Here is a 19,182-nt window from a genome sequence, read left to right on the forward strand (position 1 = left end):
AGCCAACTACAAAAGCAGTTTATCCTTCCTTGGTGTTCACACCCACATCAGCTGCTAGAAGAGGGCCTCATCCTCCCTGACTGAATTCACCTCATTATCGCTAACCTTTCTCTTGATTGGAACTCTTTTCTTACCCCTGTATATTTATATCTGCCTCTGGAATTTCCACTACATGCATCTGAGGAAGTGGGTCTTTGTCCATGAAAGCTTATGCTTCAATAATTTTTTTAGTCTATAATGTGCCACAGGACTTCTCATTGTTTTTACAGATTCAGACTAGCAATGCTACCCCTCTGCTATTTGTTACAAGATTATTTTTATAGTAAATTAATGTTTTGTTTTCCCACTTTTTCCAGACTATTGCCCCACAAACAAAACCACACATAGTTAAATATAAAAATCTAGTAAGATTCTGTCAACAAAAGACCAAAATCACATACAGGCAAGGCATAGAAGCATATTAAAAATTGTTTATAATTTAAGAGAGGCCCAAAAGAAAGAGGAGGAAAATGAGTGGTGCTGCAGGGCTCTACAAATGAGGTGGACAGGTGGAGAGTGTGAGTGGCCACACAAGCGTGCATCTTACAGGGAAATATGGTTGGGGGTAGGGTGTCTGGCCATGGGGAAGGGTGCAGGACCAGGCTGGGGATAGGGCATGTGGCCAAGGGTCAGGGTGAAAGAGTAGTCTGGGGTGGGCTGTCTGGCTGGGAGGAGGGTACAGAAGCAAGCTAGGATGCGGGGTCTTGGCGGGGGGAGAGGAGTGCAGGAGCACACAGTAAGGGTGTGGGGTCTAGACATAAGGGGTGGGAAAGCACTTACTTGCTTTTGTGCCCCATGCCTCTAACCAGGCACCGTGTCTCAGGCACGTCCTCCTGCTACTCCCATTCGCTGGATTCCAGCCAATAGGAGCAGCAAGGAAAGCCTCCAGGCAGCATGTCAGTGCACTGCTGTTTCCCCAGCTGGGGCACGGGGAAGGGGAGTGGCAGAGTGCCGAGCCACTTCTGGCTCTGTTTCTTCCCCATGAAGCAGATCCAGAGGGGAGGCTTGTGGGTCCCCTCCACCCCCAGAGGGAAGCCAGCAGTAGCACTCCAACCTCACAGGGGAGAGGGTGCAAGGATGGAGCATCAGTGTGGGCTCCTTAGTGTTGGGACCACAGTTTGAGAACCACTACCCTAACAGAGCCCCCTCATACTTACTTGTGTACGGGCCTAAATTAATCCACATTACTTTGGATTGTTATCAAGCAGAGATGTATATGAATGGTGGCTGAAGCATGAAGGGACATATGAATCTTTAATGTATCTGACTGAATTATTTTTAATGCTAGCTATAACAGTGCTATCCAAATGCCTGGCCTAATTTTAAGGTGACATAGTAAACAAGAAGCAGAGAGTATTATCTCTTGCAAATGTCAACTAACTTGTTTCTCTGAACTAAGCATTGTCTGAATAAGAAGGAGAACTGAATGGAACTGTAAGCTTTATTTTTGAATTTAGTCATTTCTATACATAATACAACATTCCTAAGTTCAACATCCATGATACATAGACTGTGCTACAGGGTGAACCTCTCTAGTCCAGCACCCTTAGAATCTGACTGATGTGGAACCAGAGAATTTGCCAAACTACATGAGGTCAGTATTGTCAACACTTCCACTGCTTACCGGGCTTTTAGAAGATATTTAGGGGTAAATTAAAGCTAAATAACAGCACAGAACACTGAGAGCCAGGACTGGTGGCTGTAAACAAACTTTATGGGACTGCAGGATAAGTGGACATGTGGCTAAGTAAAATCATGTGAGATCATGGTTATTGCCAGATCAGAGAATGCTGGGGTAGAGAGGTTCAATCTGTAGTACTTCTGTTAGGTAAACAGAAAAATACTATTTCTTTTGTTTTTTACAGTGCAAATATTTGTAATTAAAATAAACAAAGATTATGCTGTATACTTTGTATTCTGTGTTGTAATTAAAATTGGTATATTTGAAAATGTCCAAAACATTGAAATAAACGGTTTTCTATTACTGTTTAACAATATGATTAATCATGTGATTAATTTTTTAAATAACATGATTAATCACAATTAATTGTAATCACTTGACAGCCCTGATTAACATGAATGTGATTTCATTCATAGGTGTTTGGCAACAGCTGTGCTTTATATGAAATAGAGTTGTCCATTCAAAGTGTAAAAGGGCTCTGTGCAAGGAAAATATGGGAATATTTGGGGAAATCATGGTGCGAATCACCTCTGCAGCTTGACTCTTGATGGGCAAACCTCAAGCTGACAGCTTCTAGATTCCTCTTTGGTCTGTAAATTGGGACAGAGCTCTTGTGAAAAAACACATTCAGTATTTAGAGGAGTTCTTGCTGGTTAGTAAATACAATACTAGGACTGCAATTTTTTTCTGGCATAATATCCCAGTCCTGAACAGAAGCAGAAAGCAGAAATAAATAAAAATCATAACATATTATCTGATTTTTTCAGATATTAAACAGTTTCAGTTCTTGGCATGGTCAGAGATTCAGGTAAATTCTTATTTTATCTGAACTGACCTACTGATAATTAATTAATTCTGGTTTCTATGGGGGAGAAATTCAGGTTCAGACTGATTTTCATTATAATTAAAAGTGCTTTTTCTAATCAAATTAAAGCTGACTGTGAGCTACAGAAGCACAAAAAGCAGCTATAATGATACTGTTACTATTTATTTATACAGTGCCATGGGCATCCAGAATACTGCAGCACAAGAAAACTGAGTGCCACCAAATAAAGGTAACCTGCTTTGAAATGCTTATACATTGTTGAGGGTGAAAGCTGGCACAAAAGAGTGAGTAATATGCAGAAACAAAGAGGTATTTCTTTTAATATTTTGAATGTGTCACAAAAAGTACGAGGTGGGAAGATGGTCAGCATTCATCAGAGAAAGAGAAAATGAGAATGGACATGTTTAAAAAAGACAAAAAGAAAACAAATGAGTTTGTGATGATCCTAGAATATGTTAAAATTAAATATGGTGTTGATCCACCAAAACTTCAGATCTCTTCCCACCCAACAGATTATGTCTTGAACACTCAGCCAGCATGCACAAAATAGAATTTGACACTTGTCATCAGTTACAGACTTAATGGAGAAACTGATAGGTGAGGATCTATTGCCTGAGTGATTGATGCAGGATGTCAGATTAGAGGATCATAATGGTAAGAATGTCTGGCTTTAAAAAAAAATCTATGAATACCTTATCAAATCACTTTTCCCCACAATCTAGACAGATTTTTGTCTTTTTCCTATTCCTAAATCATTGATTTTCCTCTCAAGAGAATCAACTTTGCCTGATTGCACAGATAGCTGGATGAAATTATTCAAAAATGTGATGTGCTGTCTCCTGCTACTCTGGGTACCTTTACTGCTTTTCCCTGTTTATGCAGGATGGCTCTCAAGAATCCAGTCTAATCATCTGGTGAGAAGATTTAATGATGTTTGTTCAGAAAACAGACAGTAACTACGGTATAATTCTATATGCTGCCAAGACAGACATTTATTTTTCTGCTGCTACAGTAATCATTTATAGGCAGTCCAAAGTCGATTCATTCTTGAACAAGTCTTGTAAAAAAAGGTTTACAAGGTATTTTTCTACCCAGTATTATGAAAAAAAGAAATTGTATCTGAACTTTATTTAAAAAGTGCCTCATCTCTATGAACTTTTGTTTAAATTTATTAGATGATACGTCATTACAACAACTATATTTTTACCTCTTGCTATACTTCTTACTGAACAAGAACCATGTGTCAAGTATTCAAATAACGCAATGCATGGGATGTTATAGTTTTTAATACAACTCTTTATTCAGCATTCCTTTTTCTACCATTTAAAATGCTTTGAAAAGGAGACTCAAAAAGAAAAAAAACAAAAACACGTCTCAGTAAATTTTAAGTTGTTCCTACCTATTTAGAGGTGGGTTTTTGCTTGTAGATTTGTTTATTTGTTTTTAATGTGACTATTCAGCAAACTCACTTTCAAAAATTCAAAATGTAAAAAGACCGCTGTATCATCTCTCTTTATTTTATAGGCAAAAAATTGTATGAGCTGGGAAACAAAATACTAGTTTTTAACTCCTGTAAGCACCCTGTATTACAATTAGTATAACAAATGTGATCTGTTTAACCTTTTCTCCTTACCACCTGTGTGGACAGAAGAACATACGGAATAGATATTCTTGCCTATTGTTTCACCACTGTGTTCATATAATAAGCAAATAAATATTTATTCTTCTCCATATTCTATTCCATCCCCAGCAAAACAAAAACAAACAAACCCCACTTTCTTAAACCAATATAAAATGGTTATCTAAAAGCCATTAAGTTTCTGTGACTTACAGAAAATGTATTCCACATCCCCAACATTCTTTTTAAATTAAAATTAGTAATGAAAGTGCCATTAAGTATGATTAAAATATCATTTTATTTATTATTGCGTTATTAGTCAACTAAGATGAAGTTACTGGGATGATCTAAAAACAATTTCTAAATCATTTTGCTAGAAGAAATCTAAAAATTGTTCACTGTAAAATCATGGAAAACTGAATTTTATAGGAAGTAGGAGAAAACAGAATTTTTCATAGCAGAATAGAGTAACAATATCTTTTCTTCAAAAATGGTCAGTGACAGATGAATGAAAAGAAGCAGTTAGAACTCCATTAAGCTCCTTAACTGTGCTATTTTAAAACATACATTTATGGGAAATTCCTATACGGATTAATAGCAATAAATCCTAGGGACAAGGTTCTACAGAAATTAAATAACTTCATATAGAAATGACTCTAAAACCATACAGGATTTCATACCAAAAGATTTCCTTTTACTGAATGCTAATTTTAACCTACAGGATACAACTGAGAATGATTGCCTTGCTATATGATTATTTATCCTTTTTTTTTATATTGCAGAAATGTTCTCATTTTCTATTATAGTCTGCAGAAGTGCTCCACTGGGAATAAGGGTCTGGAGTTGGAATGTACTAATCCTTCAGCATGACAATAAAGTCAATAGGAGCTGAAGGTGTTCAAGGAAGAGTTCAGAATCTTATAGGCTCAGTATAAATGAAGACATAAACTAATACCACAGCAGTGTCATTTAAAAAAAATATGCACAGTACATCCTCAAAGCATACTAATATGTGAAAAACCAGCACAACTATTCTCTGAAATAAACATCCATTGAAAATATATAAAAATCCAGCATTGATTTCCTCTTCAATTCTCTCATATACCAATATGAGAAACAAGGATTCCCACTGCCCTTCCTCCTCTTCATCACTCAACTGCAACATCTGACCTTCCTTGTCTCCTTTGTCTCAGGAATTCTGAAGCCCTTTCTTCTGCTGCTGTTTCAGTCTCTTCTGTCCAGTGCCCATAGTGTAAACATCCTTCTCTTTTGCCACATGGGCTCTGACTTCCTTTTTAACCCCATCTTAGAACTTTTAAGCCCTCTCTTACTCCTCTTTGAGCCCGGTGGCTCCTTGCTGCTTCACTGTCCCTCCTGAATACCCTGCAGCTCTTATTCTATTTGAGCTATCCCACATTTAGAATTTTATGCTTTGGACGTGTGGAAGGCTTCTGCATTGTTTGGCCCAACATATGGGTGACTTTTCTCAGGAGTGTGGAATGTAAGGAGCAGGAGACTTGACATATTCAGATTAGTCATATGCAGTCTGGGCTGGCTGCTGCCTAATGCAGCCTTTCCTCTATCCACAAAAATGTGAAGAGAGAGTTCACAAGGGTGGGCATGGAATGGCAACAGTAGTTCTGCTACTGCTTTTCCTGTGTGCCTACTCCCAAAAGATCCAGTTGCCAGTTAACAACAAAAAAAGCTGTCGGGCAGGGGCACGTGTTAGTCTGAATCTGCAAAAGCGGCGAGGAGTCCTATGGCACCTTATAGACTAACTGAAGTTAGTCTACAAGGTGCCACAGGACTCCTCGCTGCTTTTGCAGCGGTATAATGAAGTTTTTGGCCCACTGTCCTACAAATGCTTCTTTCCACAGAAGTATAGTCTTTGGATCTCAAAATTGTGGATCAATGCATCACAGCACCAGATCTGTGGCTCTATGGATCCTGACATAATCCACATTTGCTTGCACTGGTCAATAGTTCAACTTTTTCAATAAAGCATTTTGGGTAAATGGTCATTTATGCAAAGGAGTTTTTAAACTGTTAATGTAAAACCTGAGTGCACTATATTTGTAATTCTTTGTGCCAGCCTTTTTTCCCACCTACTTAACAAACATGAAAATGTAAATTTGTAGGTCCAAATAGCATTTCAATAGGCAAATCAGGCCTGGCTCTCAGTGTTCTGTGCTGTAATTTAGCTCTAATTTAGCCCTAAATGTTTTCTAAGAGACCAGAAAGCAGTAAAAGTGTTGGTAATGCTGCTACACAATATTTACCTCCCATGGTTTGGCAAATTTTCTGGTTCAGCATTGGTTCAGCAAAGGTGCCGGACTAGAGAGGTACAATCTGTACTTGCTTTCTGGGTTTGTTATAGAATGAGAGCTAAATTATGGTGGGCCTTGTCTGAATAATCATAGCTTCTATTTCCAGTGACCACGTAATCTCTTACTATCACACACCTAATGGTATTCAAGTTGTAGGGACTAGGGATGTGAAGGTTTAACTGGTTAACCAGTTAACTGTTAAGCCTCAGACTTAACAAGCTTATTGGTGAGGCTTACCAGTTAACTGTTGGGGGCTGGAGCAGCTCCCCGTCTGCTGTGGGCAGGAGACTGCTCCTGCCCCACAGGGGGCTCACTGTGGACAGAGATTACTCAGGTTAGGCTGGAGCAGTCACTGTTTGCAGCAGGCCCAAGCGCCCTTCAGGCAGGTGTTGCTCAGATGGGATGCTGGAGCTGCCATGCTTGCGGGTATACCCTGGCCTGCCTTGCCATTGCAAGCCTTGTCTGTATCCTTGCAGGTGCAGCCCCAGCACCACAGCATGTAGACCCCCTTTAACTGGTTAAACATATTGTTTAGCTGGTTAACCAATTAAATGGGATTTTACATCCCTACCAGGTGCTTCGGCTTTTGCTGCAGCAGGTCCCAGATTTGATCACAGATGATATCAGTGATATCTTTATATGTATGATATGGCCATGATTTATTATATGTGCATGCATGATTTGCGCATGTAGTTCTTCAGGGCATGGACTTTATTTCTGTGTTCTGTGTAGCTGGAGGCAATACACGGTAATAATGAATCTGATAGTACTTTGTGCTTGTTATTATTATAAGTTTTGTTTTACATTTTCAAAATTAAACGTAACTTTTGCTGTGTGATAAGGACAATAACCATGATTTCAGTTCAGTGGGGATCTAAAGAGGGGAAGATCCACAGGCTACAGGCTGTTTTAGAAATGTAAATGGAAAATGAGAACAACCTTAATTACAACTAATTAATGAAGGATGCTGAGTCCCAAACCAGTAAAGCATGGGCTTCAGTATATTCAAAAGTATATGTTAAAAATGATAAGGCAAAACAACATTTAACCTCATTTACAACAGACCTACCTGATTAGGGTCTAGTGGACAAAATCAGGTTGCCCAAATCTATATCATTTATGCTCTAAGACTCTGCAATCCCCATTTATTTAAATATTATGTTTTAAAAATGGCATTAAAAAGAAAGGGATCCACTAGCGATAGCACTAGCGATATTGTTCTGGGTAATTTTTGAGTTGGGCTTCAAGAATTTTTATTTTTATGAAGTAGTGCATTCCCCTTTAAATACACTTTTTTGCACCACATTCCGTTTTATCGTGTAAAGTGGCCCCTTATGATTCCAGTTACATGCTAATAAGAAGAGCACAAGGCAGCAGTAGCACCACAGCCACCAACCAGATGGCGTCTGCCGTGACTAGCCTTGGGGAATGTAACCACCTTTAATTTACATATCTATAATAGAAAACTCCTATTAGTCTCATGGCCATTTGATACAGAATGTGGGACATGACCATTGGACTTACACTTGAATAATGTGATTAAATATTATTAATGCATACCACCTTGAGACAAAACTGTGCCATATAGGCATAGCCCATGGTATTGAAAGCATTCTGCTCTGCTCTATCCCCTTTGTTCAGGGAATGGTGTACGGCATATCTCTGTTCTCCTGTGAACTGACAGGGTAAAATGCTATACCAACAGAATGTAGTAGTGGGTGCATAGGATATTGCCTCCAGCAGGCAGGATTCTTCCAAAAGCTTCCAAAGGTTATTGTTGGGGAGGAGATGTAGTACTGCTACCCTTAGTTCTGTGCTGCTGCAGGTGGCGGGACACGGATAGGGGGGCTGTTCTAATCCAGCCGAGCCCACTGTCACACCATGGACGGGGGAGGGAGGAGAATGCTCCAGAGCAGCTCCCGCCCAGTTAACTAGTTACTCTGGTAAAGGGAATGCTTAACCCTTTACATCCCTGCTCTGAAAGCAGTGCAGATGCTGGCAGTAGTGGAGAAGTAAGGGTGGCAATACTGCAATCCCTCTCAAATAACCTTGTGACTCCCTCTTCTACAACTCCCTTTTGGATCGGACCCTCCAATTTGACAAACTCTGGGGTCTCACAAGAAATCTGTATAGTATAGATAAAAATAAATAAATGACCAGATTTCAGAGGCAGAGATCCGATTTCATAACCCATGATACATTTTCATGATCGTGAATTTGATTGGGACCTATATATCAATAAATGCAAAATACATATCGTATGCAAAATAAATATAATTAAACTCTAATAAGGTCTCAAGCATCTTTTTTCTTACTTTGTTTACCTCCAAATTTCAATCATTAGTGACGGAAACATTTTTTCATCCATTTGTGCTCACTTAGTGAAATTGACCTTTATTGATATTAACCAATATAAAAACCTAATACTTCCTCATATACCACATTGATCAAATGACATCTCCACCTACTTCCATTGGAGAAAAATAGCTTGAGCTTCTTTTGTCTTCCATTGCAAAAAGTCTTTCATTGTAAAATATAATTTCCAGACTATAATCAATTTAAATGTGGTTATTTGAGGAGTAAGGTAGTTCAGCATGAGGAAGAGGGAAAAATGGGGCCTACGGAAAGCAGCAGTTTTAAAATAACTTGGAAGAGAACAACATATAGGTTATACTTCATAATTTACCATCATATCTTCAATCAGTGCACAAGTGCAAATTAAACATGTGAATGGAGGCAGGATACACTCTTAACCTTGTTGTGTTCTGGAAATTGGATTAGCGATTCTTGCACCCCTAACTGTTTTAACCAATCACATGCTCAAAGGTAATGGAAATAAAATAATTTCCTTGACTGAGTCAGAAAAAAAAAATGTGTCCCAATAAACTAACCAGCTATTTTCATTTCTACTTTATATTATATTATTGTTGCTGCAGACTTTTTGTTTTTTTTTTAAATTCACAGTCCTGATGAGAATTTTTAACATCAGATGAGAATTGTTATCTTTTTCTTACGGTTCATTCATATGACATATTAATGCTAACATGCTATTTATGTAAACTAGGGATTTGAACGACTAGTCGACTAGTCACTTCCCCCTCCTCCTGCTGCCTCTATCAGAAAGAGACAACAAGTGTGTGTGGGAGAAGCGGAGGGGGTGCTTCAAAGCAGCCACACCGCATGGAGTCTGGGGCCAGATACTGGGCTCCGAGCAGTGTTGCCGCTTTGAAATGCCACATGGAGCACAGAGCCAGGCTGCACTCGGTGTTTCAAAGTGTCAGCGCTGCATGGAGCCCAGGGTCAGTGGGGGAATCCCCAGCTGGCCCTGGTCTGCAGGCAGCATTTCAAAGTGGCAGCACAGTGTGGAACGTGGAATCAGCTTCAGAATCAGAGTTCCCAGCTGACCCCAGTCTCTATGAGGCTCTGTTACTTTGCAATGCCGTGGGGAGTGCAGAGCCAGCAAGGGATTGTTTGAGTCCCTTGTTGGCTCAGTGCCTGCAGTGCTTTCACCTTTGAAGTATAACAACAGAGCCAGGGCAAATTGCATCAACTATTTGATTAGTTAATTAATTGAAATTTAACATCCCTCATGTAAACACATTTTTGTCACAAAATGTATTTTCCCTTCAGCTTCTTATTTAATTGTGCTGAATCTGTAAATAAATCCTAAAATTATTAACTATTAACTGAGTACTGTTCATCTTCAATTTGCCTTACTAACATAGATTGATCCTTTCACTACCTCTGTAAAAGTATTATTATCCTGATTTTCTCCAGAGGAGAAATTAAATGACTAATTCCATGAGTCACTCAGAACTGAAATCAGACCTCAAATCTGTTCTAATACCGTAAAGTTTCTTGTGTGTATTTTAATTCTAAAACAGATTTTGTAGGACTTAACCCTCTCTTTCAAAATACAATGCTTTTCAACACATTTTATGAGCCATTTATTTTTCAGGATGTTGCAGGAAGAGGACCGTGCTATACCACCACAAGGGATATGTATCATGAATGTGTTTGAGATTGTGCATGTATGTTTTCATCTAAAAGATTTAGGAAAGAGATTTTAAAATAAGAAAAAAATCCTAGAAATGTCAAAACCTATATGGTTATATCATAAACAACTGCCCCAACATGCTGCTAGGCACAGCCATACATTGGTACAAAAAAATTAACATTGTCTTGAACATTTGTGACAGTACAGGATCTCTGTTCAACAAGCCCTATGGGAGAGACTGTTAAAAGTAGCTCGGAGGAATAGAAAATGTTGTTGGCATGGCTGATTTCAAATGCCTTGCTCTATCTCTGTCTTTCTCCCCAAGCTTACCCCATCCTTCTCTTCTAAGTTAAAATAAATAAAAAAATGTACCTTGATTGTGCTGGTGTGTGCTCCGGGATATTCTTTTTCCTCCAGTGTTGACCAACGCTGTACAAACTTTGATACCAGGGGATCATCATAGTCCACTATCTGAAATCCTGAGACATTAGCTCCTCCAAACTGGATTTTGGATAAATCTCCATCTGTAAACCCCTGGGTACAGAAAACACAGATCTGTTATTTCACCATGTCTATCAGATCAATAGGTACAAGTAAAGAATTATCATACCATTTTAATTGCAGAAATGTAAGCCATCATTCCCGTTAGTCAGGGATAGGAGTTTAAATTCTGAGTTCAGAGGCCAACTCTGAGGGCCAGCAGTGGCTGGCAACACTGTTACACAGAGTGTCCAATGGCACTCTCCTCTACCAATTGAAACCTGCTTTTAGCAGACCTTTTAATGATGAACATTTACTCAGGTGAGCAATCCCAATTGTTTCAATGGGACTACTTATGTAGGTAAGAGCTTGCCGTCATGAAAAATGACTACAGAAGCTACTTTTATCCAGTGACACTGAGTCAGCCATTGTCTCACTGAAGAGAAGATTGCTATGATCTATTTTTGCTGATATGAATTCTTATTCTGTCACAGAAAGAAAGCTGTTCCACCCTAGAGAATGACACAAGTCATTTCAAGACAAATTTGTGGAAACCAAATACATGAATTGGAGGGCCTAGCTATTTCCCTGTTTCAAGTGTTCACAGTATAAAGAGTAAATGAATTACTGTGAAACGTCACTTGTCCACATTAAATGAAGGGAATTATGTTAATTTTGATAAACTTGCTGAGTGATTTTTCCATCTCATCTTTTTTCTTTATACTGCATGAAGAAAAGATTAGAGTAGACAGCAGGGAGGAGCAGAGCTGCAAAACAGACTTGAAGCTAAGGACTTTCAAAAGGAAGCCAATTAAAGAATTTTAAAGGTGGTCAGAATTACAGGCAAGAAATACAAGGTGATTTTAGCAGCTGCTCTTGAACAGACTGGGCAGGGGCAGAATACAGTGCATGTCAAAAAGAGCTGAGAGGAGGTTACAGTAATTAAGACAGGAGATGATGGCAGCCTGAGTCTGTAGTTGGAGTCTCTAATTTTCTCTGGGAATTGTTATAGGGAAGAGTTAGGATAGCTTGGGTACCTAAGCCATGAATTTCCATACTTTCATAATAGGGATGTAAGTGACTACTCGAGTAGTTGACTACCCAATAAGCTTAGCTTATCATTACTCAACTACTCGCTTCCCCTCCTCTTCATTGCCTCTGTATCAGAGGCAACAATGGGGGAGGGGAAGCAGGAGCCAATGCAGAGGGGAGCTGGCTTAAAAGCCAGTTCTCCCCATTACCATCACCACAGTGTGGAGGGTTGAGGAGAGGTAGTGCCGCAGAGGTCCAGAACCAGTGCAAGCTGGGACTGTTCAGTCCTGGCTCGCGCCACCCCCAGGACCCAACCCCGCTGCAACTCTGCATTTTAAATGTAGTAACAGCCAGGCTGCCTGCATGCCTGGCTTCTACTACATTCAAACGGCAGAGCCGCAGGGGGGTAGCAAGCCTCCCTAATTGATTATTCGAGTAGTCAATGGAAATTCCATCAACTACTCAATTAATTAATTAACTGCTACTTAACATCTCTATTCCAAAGTATTTTTATTTCTTGCAAGTTTGAAGTTTTATTTACTGAGTTGCACAATTTTTTATTTTTTAAATCGTGTTCTAGATATAACAGTTTTGGTAAGATTTTCTCCCCAGACTATAGACATGCCATAGGAAAGGGGAGAGGGGAGTGTTCCTCAGTTTTGTTCCTGGGACTCTATATTTTTAATCTGTGTGAATGCAGATTTAATAGTTACTGTATGGTCACCACACACCAACAGCCAAATCCTTCAGTTATTTTTTTTACTGAATCAAAAACATACTTTGATTTCAATAGGCATTTAACAAATGTAAGGACTGAGGTTTCAAACCTGCTTCTACTGGGGTCAATGGAAACAGGATTTGGCTTAAGTATTTGGTCTCAGCAAATGAACTGCCAATCCATGATGGGTGTGTATTTATCATTCAGCTGTACAACTAAAATAAAGATGTTTTTACTTTAATAATCAGTAACTGCTAAACCAACATAGGTAATTATGATAAATAATTTTGATTGAAACCTTGATCTGAGACAAATAACTTAAAGTGCACCCAAAATGTTTTCAAAATGATTAGACAAAGAATCAGCAACACCAACAACCATGACCCATAAGCTGTCACAATTGCTATGGTAATGTGCATTAGCTGCTGTGCTCACAGTGAATGCCACGTTGCTTCCTGATATGAGCATTTCCATAGGAATCATGCAATCTTTCTGAATTTGATCATAACCGTAGGTGTGTTTTGATATAAACAGGCAATGCATAATTAATTGTATTAACTACATATCATTTTATTGTATTCATTGTATTAACTACATATCATGCCTCAAAGTTGAGAATGATTGCTTTCCATGGATTTCCCATTTCAAATTATCTGTGGGTCTGCTGATGGCTAATAAGATGTACTTACCTTATATTCTGTTTAGGATATTAAGTAAAGATCTGAAATTCCCAATATCAACCTCTCTATCATCCTCAGTTGGGAACAATCCACACAGGAGAGCTACTTCCTGGTGCAATATTACATTTGTGCATTAGACTTACTTTTCTTTTTGTGTTTTCATGTTAACCACACATATAACATCCCAGGTAGGAAAGACCAGCTATGGCTGTCCTGTCACATTCCATTAACTTCAGTGAGAACTAGGAATGTAAGCAACTTTTCAACTACTCAATAACCATATGCTTTCGAGGAGTCAAGAAATGACTCAATTAGTCGCTTCCCACCCCTTGCTGCCGCTGTCTGATAGCGGCAGTAAGTGGGGGAAGCAGCAAGTGGTGCTGGGGGAGGAGGGCTGGCTTAAAAGCCAGTTCCCCCCAGCACCATCTCCGAGGGGGGGTGAGGTGGTAGGGAAGGCAGGAGTGTAGCTGGGAACCAGGCGCAAGCTGGGAATCACCTGATTTCTGGCTCGTGCCCAGTTCCAGATGCTTCACCTCTGCTTTTTAAATGTATTAAAAGCCGCCAGGCTCTTAAGTCCCGCATATACTTGGTCTGCTCTTGTGCGTATAGTTTAAAAGACTGATCCTGAAAAGGCTGAATACCTTCCAATAGGGGCTGAGCACCCTCAGCTCCTGAGGGGAACGTGTGAGGATTGAATTCCTGAAAGCACCAGCCCCAAATATCCCGAAATAAAATAGCAAACGTTTAGCAAGGAAGAAAACATTTAACATCTCTCTAACAACAAAAAAAGAAAACAACCTACTACAAGCTCATAAAAAAATAATACTGTTCACACTCAAAACAAAAATCACATGAGCTGGCAATACGGGCACATGATAATAACGAAAACACGAGAAAACATGAGAGAAACAGGCTCATGATAATAAGGAAAAAACAATAAATAGTCCCACAGCACCTTAAAGACTAACCAAAAACACAGATGGTATCTTGAGCTTTCATGGGCACAGCCCACTTCTTCAGTTACAGACTAACATGGCTACCCCCCTGAAACTTTTGATAATTATGATCTCACTTACCAGATTTGCAATGATGTAATGATATCCTTTCACATGTTTACCAATCGTAATAACCTGTAAAAGAAAAAGAAAACTCATTTTAATTGATAATGGGTCTGCTGTACATGGGTTTTCATTAAAAATGAATAAATACTCCAAAATTGTTTCTGTTCACTAATTAGTATTTTTACTGGGCTTGTTCAAGATATGTGCCTTTATTTTACCCAAAAAGATAATGGGCCAGATTCTCAGCTGGTGCAAATCAGCATAAATTCACTGAAATCAACAGAGCTATGCCAGTTTACACCAGCTGAAGATTTGTCCCCAAGATTTTAAGAGAGAGGTACTAATTCCTAAAACTAGACTGTACCTTTAGGAACACTCCAATTGTAGTTCAGGCAAGCACTGTGTCTCAGAGACATCTGTAGCACAATCTCTTCCAGCTTACTCTAGAAGATCAGTCTCAGAAGGGTAGTTGTGTTAGTCTGTGTCTGCAAAAACAATGAGGAGTGTTGCAGCACCTTAGAGACTAATAGTTTTATTAGGGCATAAGCTTTCAAAGATAAAACCCACATCTAATGAAATGAGTTTTACCCACGAAAGTTTATGCTCTATGAAATGGATTTTTCCCATGAAAGCTTATTCCCTCATAAATCTGTTAGTCTCTAAGGTGCTGCAGGACTCCTAGTTGTTCCTGGAAGATCAGATTTACTATTGGCCAGTATCAGCAGAAAACTGAAACACCCTCAGTGCTGGCTCAGCTGTCCTGACCACTAAATGGAGACGGCAAAGGGAAATGGAGCCCAGGCTTTGCCTGTCCTTGCCATACTGCCCACTCCCTGTTTATTGACTCTCAAAGGAATGGGAAGGGAGGCACAAATGGCCATGCCTACCTGCAAGATTTAGGTAGTTGATCTACATGACTACCAATCAAAACTGCATCTATTTGCTATAAAGTCAGGCTTTTGTTTTAGAAACTTTAGCTTCACTCGCTTCACATAAGATTGTAGTTATTTATTTATTTATGTTTACATCTTAGCTGATATATTACAAATAAAATAGTTAGTGCTCATTATCACTGTATTTATATTTGCTCACAGAATGCTCTTAGGAGGTGAAAATTAATGTACCAGTCAACTTGTAACTAGTGTTCCTATTATTAATTGGTTTCTGTGAAGAACTGAGTAACTACAATTCCGAAAAATGATCACACAAAATTGTAAATGACAGATACTATAGATCCCAAATACTACTCAGGCAAAAAATTGGACACGCCCAGAGCAATCAATCTGCTATCAAATGGCAACAAATATCAAAAATATTGCTCACACAATGGATTTACATTGATAGTATTTTGGTTGCTTGATTTTGAGGTAATTTTAAATATATTAATTTTTTTTCAGTGAAGCTACGGATAAATACATACATACATTTTGTAATAAAAACTGCATTTATTAATATATCTGTGGCATTTATATTTTTAAATGATCTCTTCTGTATTTTAGCTGCCATACCACACATATTACTTAAAATCTTGATTCTTCAAACACTTCCTGAGTATAGTGCTATTAAATGAGCAGACTCATCAGTCTGCATTATTGACTTCAATAGGACTATGTGTGGGCTTCAAATTATGTATATGCTCAGGAACTTTTCTGAATCAAGATCTATACTTGGTATTCAAATTAGTACAACAGAAATATGCACTACTCTTGGCAGGAAGTGTTTGTAGAATAAGGTTCTGAAAGTGACACTGTCAACTTAAACAGAATTCTGACTGAATATTTTTCTACCTACTTTGTAAACCCCACTGCAGAAGTTTGGAAAACAAAAATCTCGGTAAACAAAGTAGAAGACAATTTGACAGGATATTTGACAGACTCACTGATTCTCCAATGACATACAATAAAACTCTAACTCTCTGGCACGCAGTGGTCCGGCACTCCTAATAGTCCGGCACCACCTGGAACCTGGAAGTGCTCTAGCCAGCCAGACAATTGGAGCTGCTCCGCACCGCTTCCTCAAGTCTGCTGCTGCCACTGCTGAAACTGACCAGCTGCGGACCTGGGGAAGCGGTGCGGAGCAGAACAGCTGGGGTGCTGCCGGGTTGGTCCCACAGCACCGTCCCTCACCCCCTGCTCGACACTTGGCAGCACCCCAGCTGCTCTGCCCCACAGCTTCCCCAAGTCCACCGCTGCTGAAACTGACCAGCGGCAGACTTGGGGAAGAGCAGCTGAGATGCTGCCAAGTTGGTCCCGCAGCACTGCCCCTCACCAGCACCTGGTTCTCCCCACGCCATGCCGTTCCCTGCCTGAACCCTCCCCCGATCCATCATAGCCCCCCTGCCAGAGTATCTCCTGATACTCAGGCATATCTGATAATTTGGCATCCCTGGGTCCCAAAGGTGCCGGATTATCGCAAGTCTGCTGTAATTTGTCAATCGGTTCATTCTGTTGTGTAGGTCTTTCCCAAAGTAACAGGAAGGAGAAACTTAAAATACAACAAATAGTCTAGTAGCACCTTAAAGACTAATATAACATGTAGATGGTATCATGAGCTTTCGTGGGCGCAACACACTTCAAAGCTCGTGATACCATCTACATGTTTTGTTAGCCTTTAAGGTGCTACTAGACTATTTGTCATTTTTAAAGTTTTTCCTGTTACAGACTAACTCAGCTACCCCTCTGAAGCTTTTGAAGGAGGCAGAATAACATTTTTAAAATAAGAAAGTTCAATTGCAAACCTGCCATAATTAACTGGGACAGGCATAGGTTTTTGGTGGGAACACAGACCATCTGACATTGTATGGGGTGAAGCAGTCCAGATTGTACTAGTGCTGCCTAAACTCCATCAGGCAATCAGCCATCTCCACAGCTATGTTGTCAGTGTGACCTCTGGTAATAAACAGGGCCTACTCCAGCAGGTCATACGTAGCACTGACAGCAAGAACTTTCAACTTCTTCTCTAGCACTAGTCAACTCACTTAATTTTCTATCACTCTTTCTGTCTTTCTAAAGTGAGGATACTTATGTAGTAATATAAGTGTTAAATTTCACCAGAATGCACAGTAAGTCCTTCAGTGTATGGAAGTCTAACAAATTTCAGAGTCCCCGCCAATTTAGATAATTTTTCTTTGAAAATCATTTGAAAAATTTTGTAATTCTCCAGAAGTTGCTAGACTCAACTTCTACACCAGGAATCCGTTGAACCCACCCCAATGTCTGCCCTGTGAATAGAGCTGTGATTATAATGGACAGTGCCCTTCATTCAAAAACCATGATGAATGGTTGATGACGAATAAATCATCATCGCCCTCACCACTTCCTTCTCCAATAGCAAGATGCAGATCTTTGACCTTGCCTTTCTAACAAACACTTCACTATAGATATAAAAAAGTACCCACCAGAACAAGACACTCCACTACACAGACTTCTCCCTCATGGAAGAGGATGAGAGAATAAACACGTGACAGGTATGTAATCATATTGCCTAATGCACTACTGAAAAGCTCTCAGATACCACAATGATAAGCACAGTGTAAAAACAAATAGAACAAAATAGAAAAAATTCAAAGGGGAAAGTAAATGAGCATCAAATTAGAATCATACACAAATTAAAACTGCTGATGAAGCAGCACTACAGAAGCACTCACTATTTGTGCTTACACAGCCCACATATAGAATCATAGAATCCTAGAGCTGGAACAGACTTCAGGAAGTCATCAAGTCCAGCCTCCTGCCCAAAGCAGGACCAACCCCAACTCAATCATCCCAGCCAGGACATTGTTGAGCCGGGACTTAAAAACCTTTAAGGATGGAGATTCCACCGCCTCCCTAGATAACCCATTCCAGTGCTTCATCACCCTCCTAGTGAAATAGTTTTTCCTAATATCTAACCTAGACCTCCCTCACTGTAACTTAAGACCATTGCTCCTTGTTCTACCATCCGTCACTACTGAGAACAGCCTCTCTTGATCCTCTTTGGAACCTCCCTTCAAGAAGTTGAAGGCTGCTATCAAATCCCCCCTCACTCTTCTCTTCTGCAGACTAAATAAGCCCAAATCCTTCAGCTGCTCCTCGTAGGTCATGTGTTCCAGCCCCCTAATCATTTTGATTGCCCTCCATTGGACCCTCTCCAATGCATTCACATCCTTTCTATAACGGGGGGGGGGAGGGGGGGAGAGAGGGCCAGAACTTGCCACAATACTCCAGAATTGTGCCGAATAAAGGGGGATAATCACTTCTCTAGATCTGATGGAAATGGTCCATTTAATGCAACCTAATATGCCATTAGCCTTTTTGGCTGCAAGGGCACACTGTTGACTCATATCCAGCTTCTCATCCATTGTAATACCCAGGTCCTTTTCTGCTGAACAATTATTTAGCCAGTTGGTCCCTAGCCTCTAACAATGCTTGGGATTCTTCTGTCCCAAGTGTAGGACCTCTGCACTTGTCCTTGTTGAATCTCATCAGATTTTTTTTGGCCCAATCCTCCAATTTGTCTGGGTCACTCTGGACCCTATCCCTACCCTCCAATGTATCTGCCTTTCCCCGTAGCTTAGTGTCTTCTGCAAACTTGCTGAGGGTGCAATCCATTCCCTCATCCAGATAACTAATAAAGATGTTGAACAAAACTGGCCCTAGAACCGATCCTTGGGGCACTCTGCTAGAAACCGACTGCCAACCAGACATCGAGCCATTGATCACTACCCATTGGGCCTGTCAGTCTA

General features: G+C 39.9%; 1 protein-coding gene across 10 annotated transcripts in view; it reads right to left on the minus strand.

The window, feature by feature from the left end:
• GRIA2 (glutamate ionotropic receptor AMPA type subunit 2) overlaps positions 1–19,182 on the minus strand; it is a 140,138-nt gene that overhangs the window by 51,134 nt on the left and 69,822 nt on the right. For all 10 annotated transcript variants that reach the window (XR_331991.5, XR_012904186.2, XR_012904187.2 and 7 more), the window contains 2 exons: positions 14,475–14,528; positions 10,861–11,022 (listed from right to left, as the gene is read on the minus strand). Coding sequence is in view for 7 of the 10 variants with exons in the window: in XM_075930123.2 (XP_075786238.1) it covers positions 10,861–11,022; positions 14,475–14,528 (216 nt within the window). In the remaining 3 variants the exon portion in view is untranslated. The remainder of the gene's footprint in view (positions 1–10,860; positions 11,023–14,474; positions 14,529–19,182) is intronic.

Source organism: Pelodiscus sinensis, chromosome 4, assembly GCF_052426305.1.
Source record: "Pelodiscus sinensis isolate ZL-2025 chromosome 4, ASM5242630v1, whole genome shotgun sequence".
In the NCBI taxonomy this organism is placed as follows: domain Eukaryota; kingdom Metazoa; phylum Chordata; order Testudines; family Trionychidae; genus Pelodiscus; species Pelodiscus sinensis.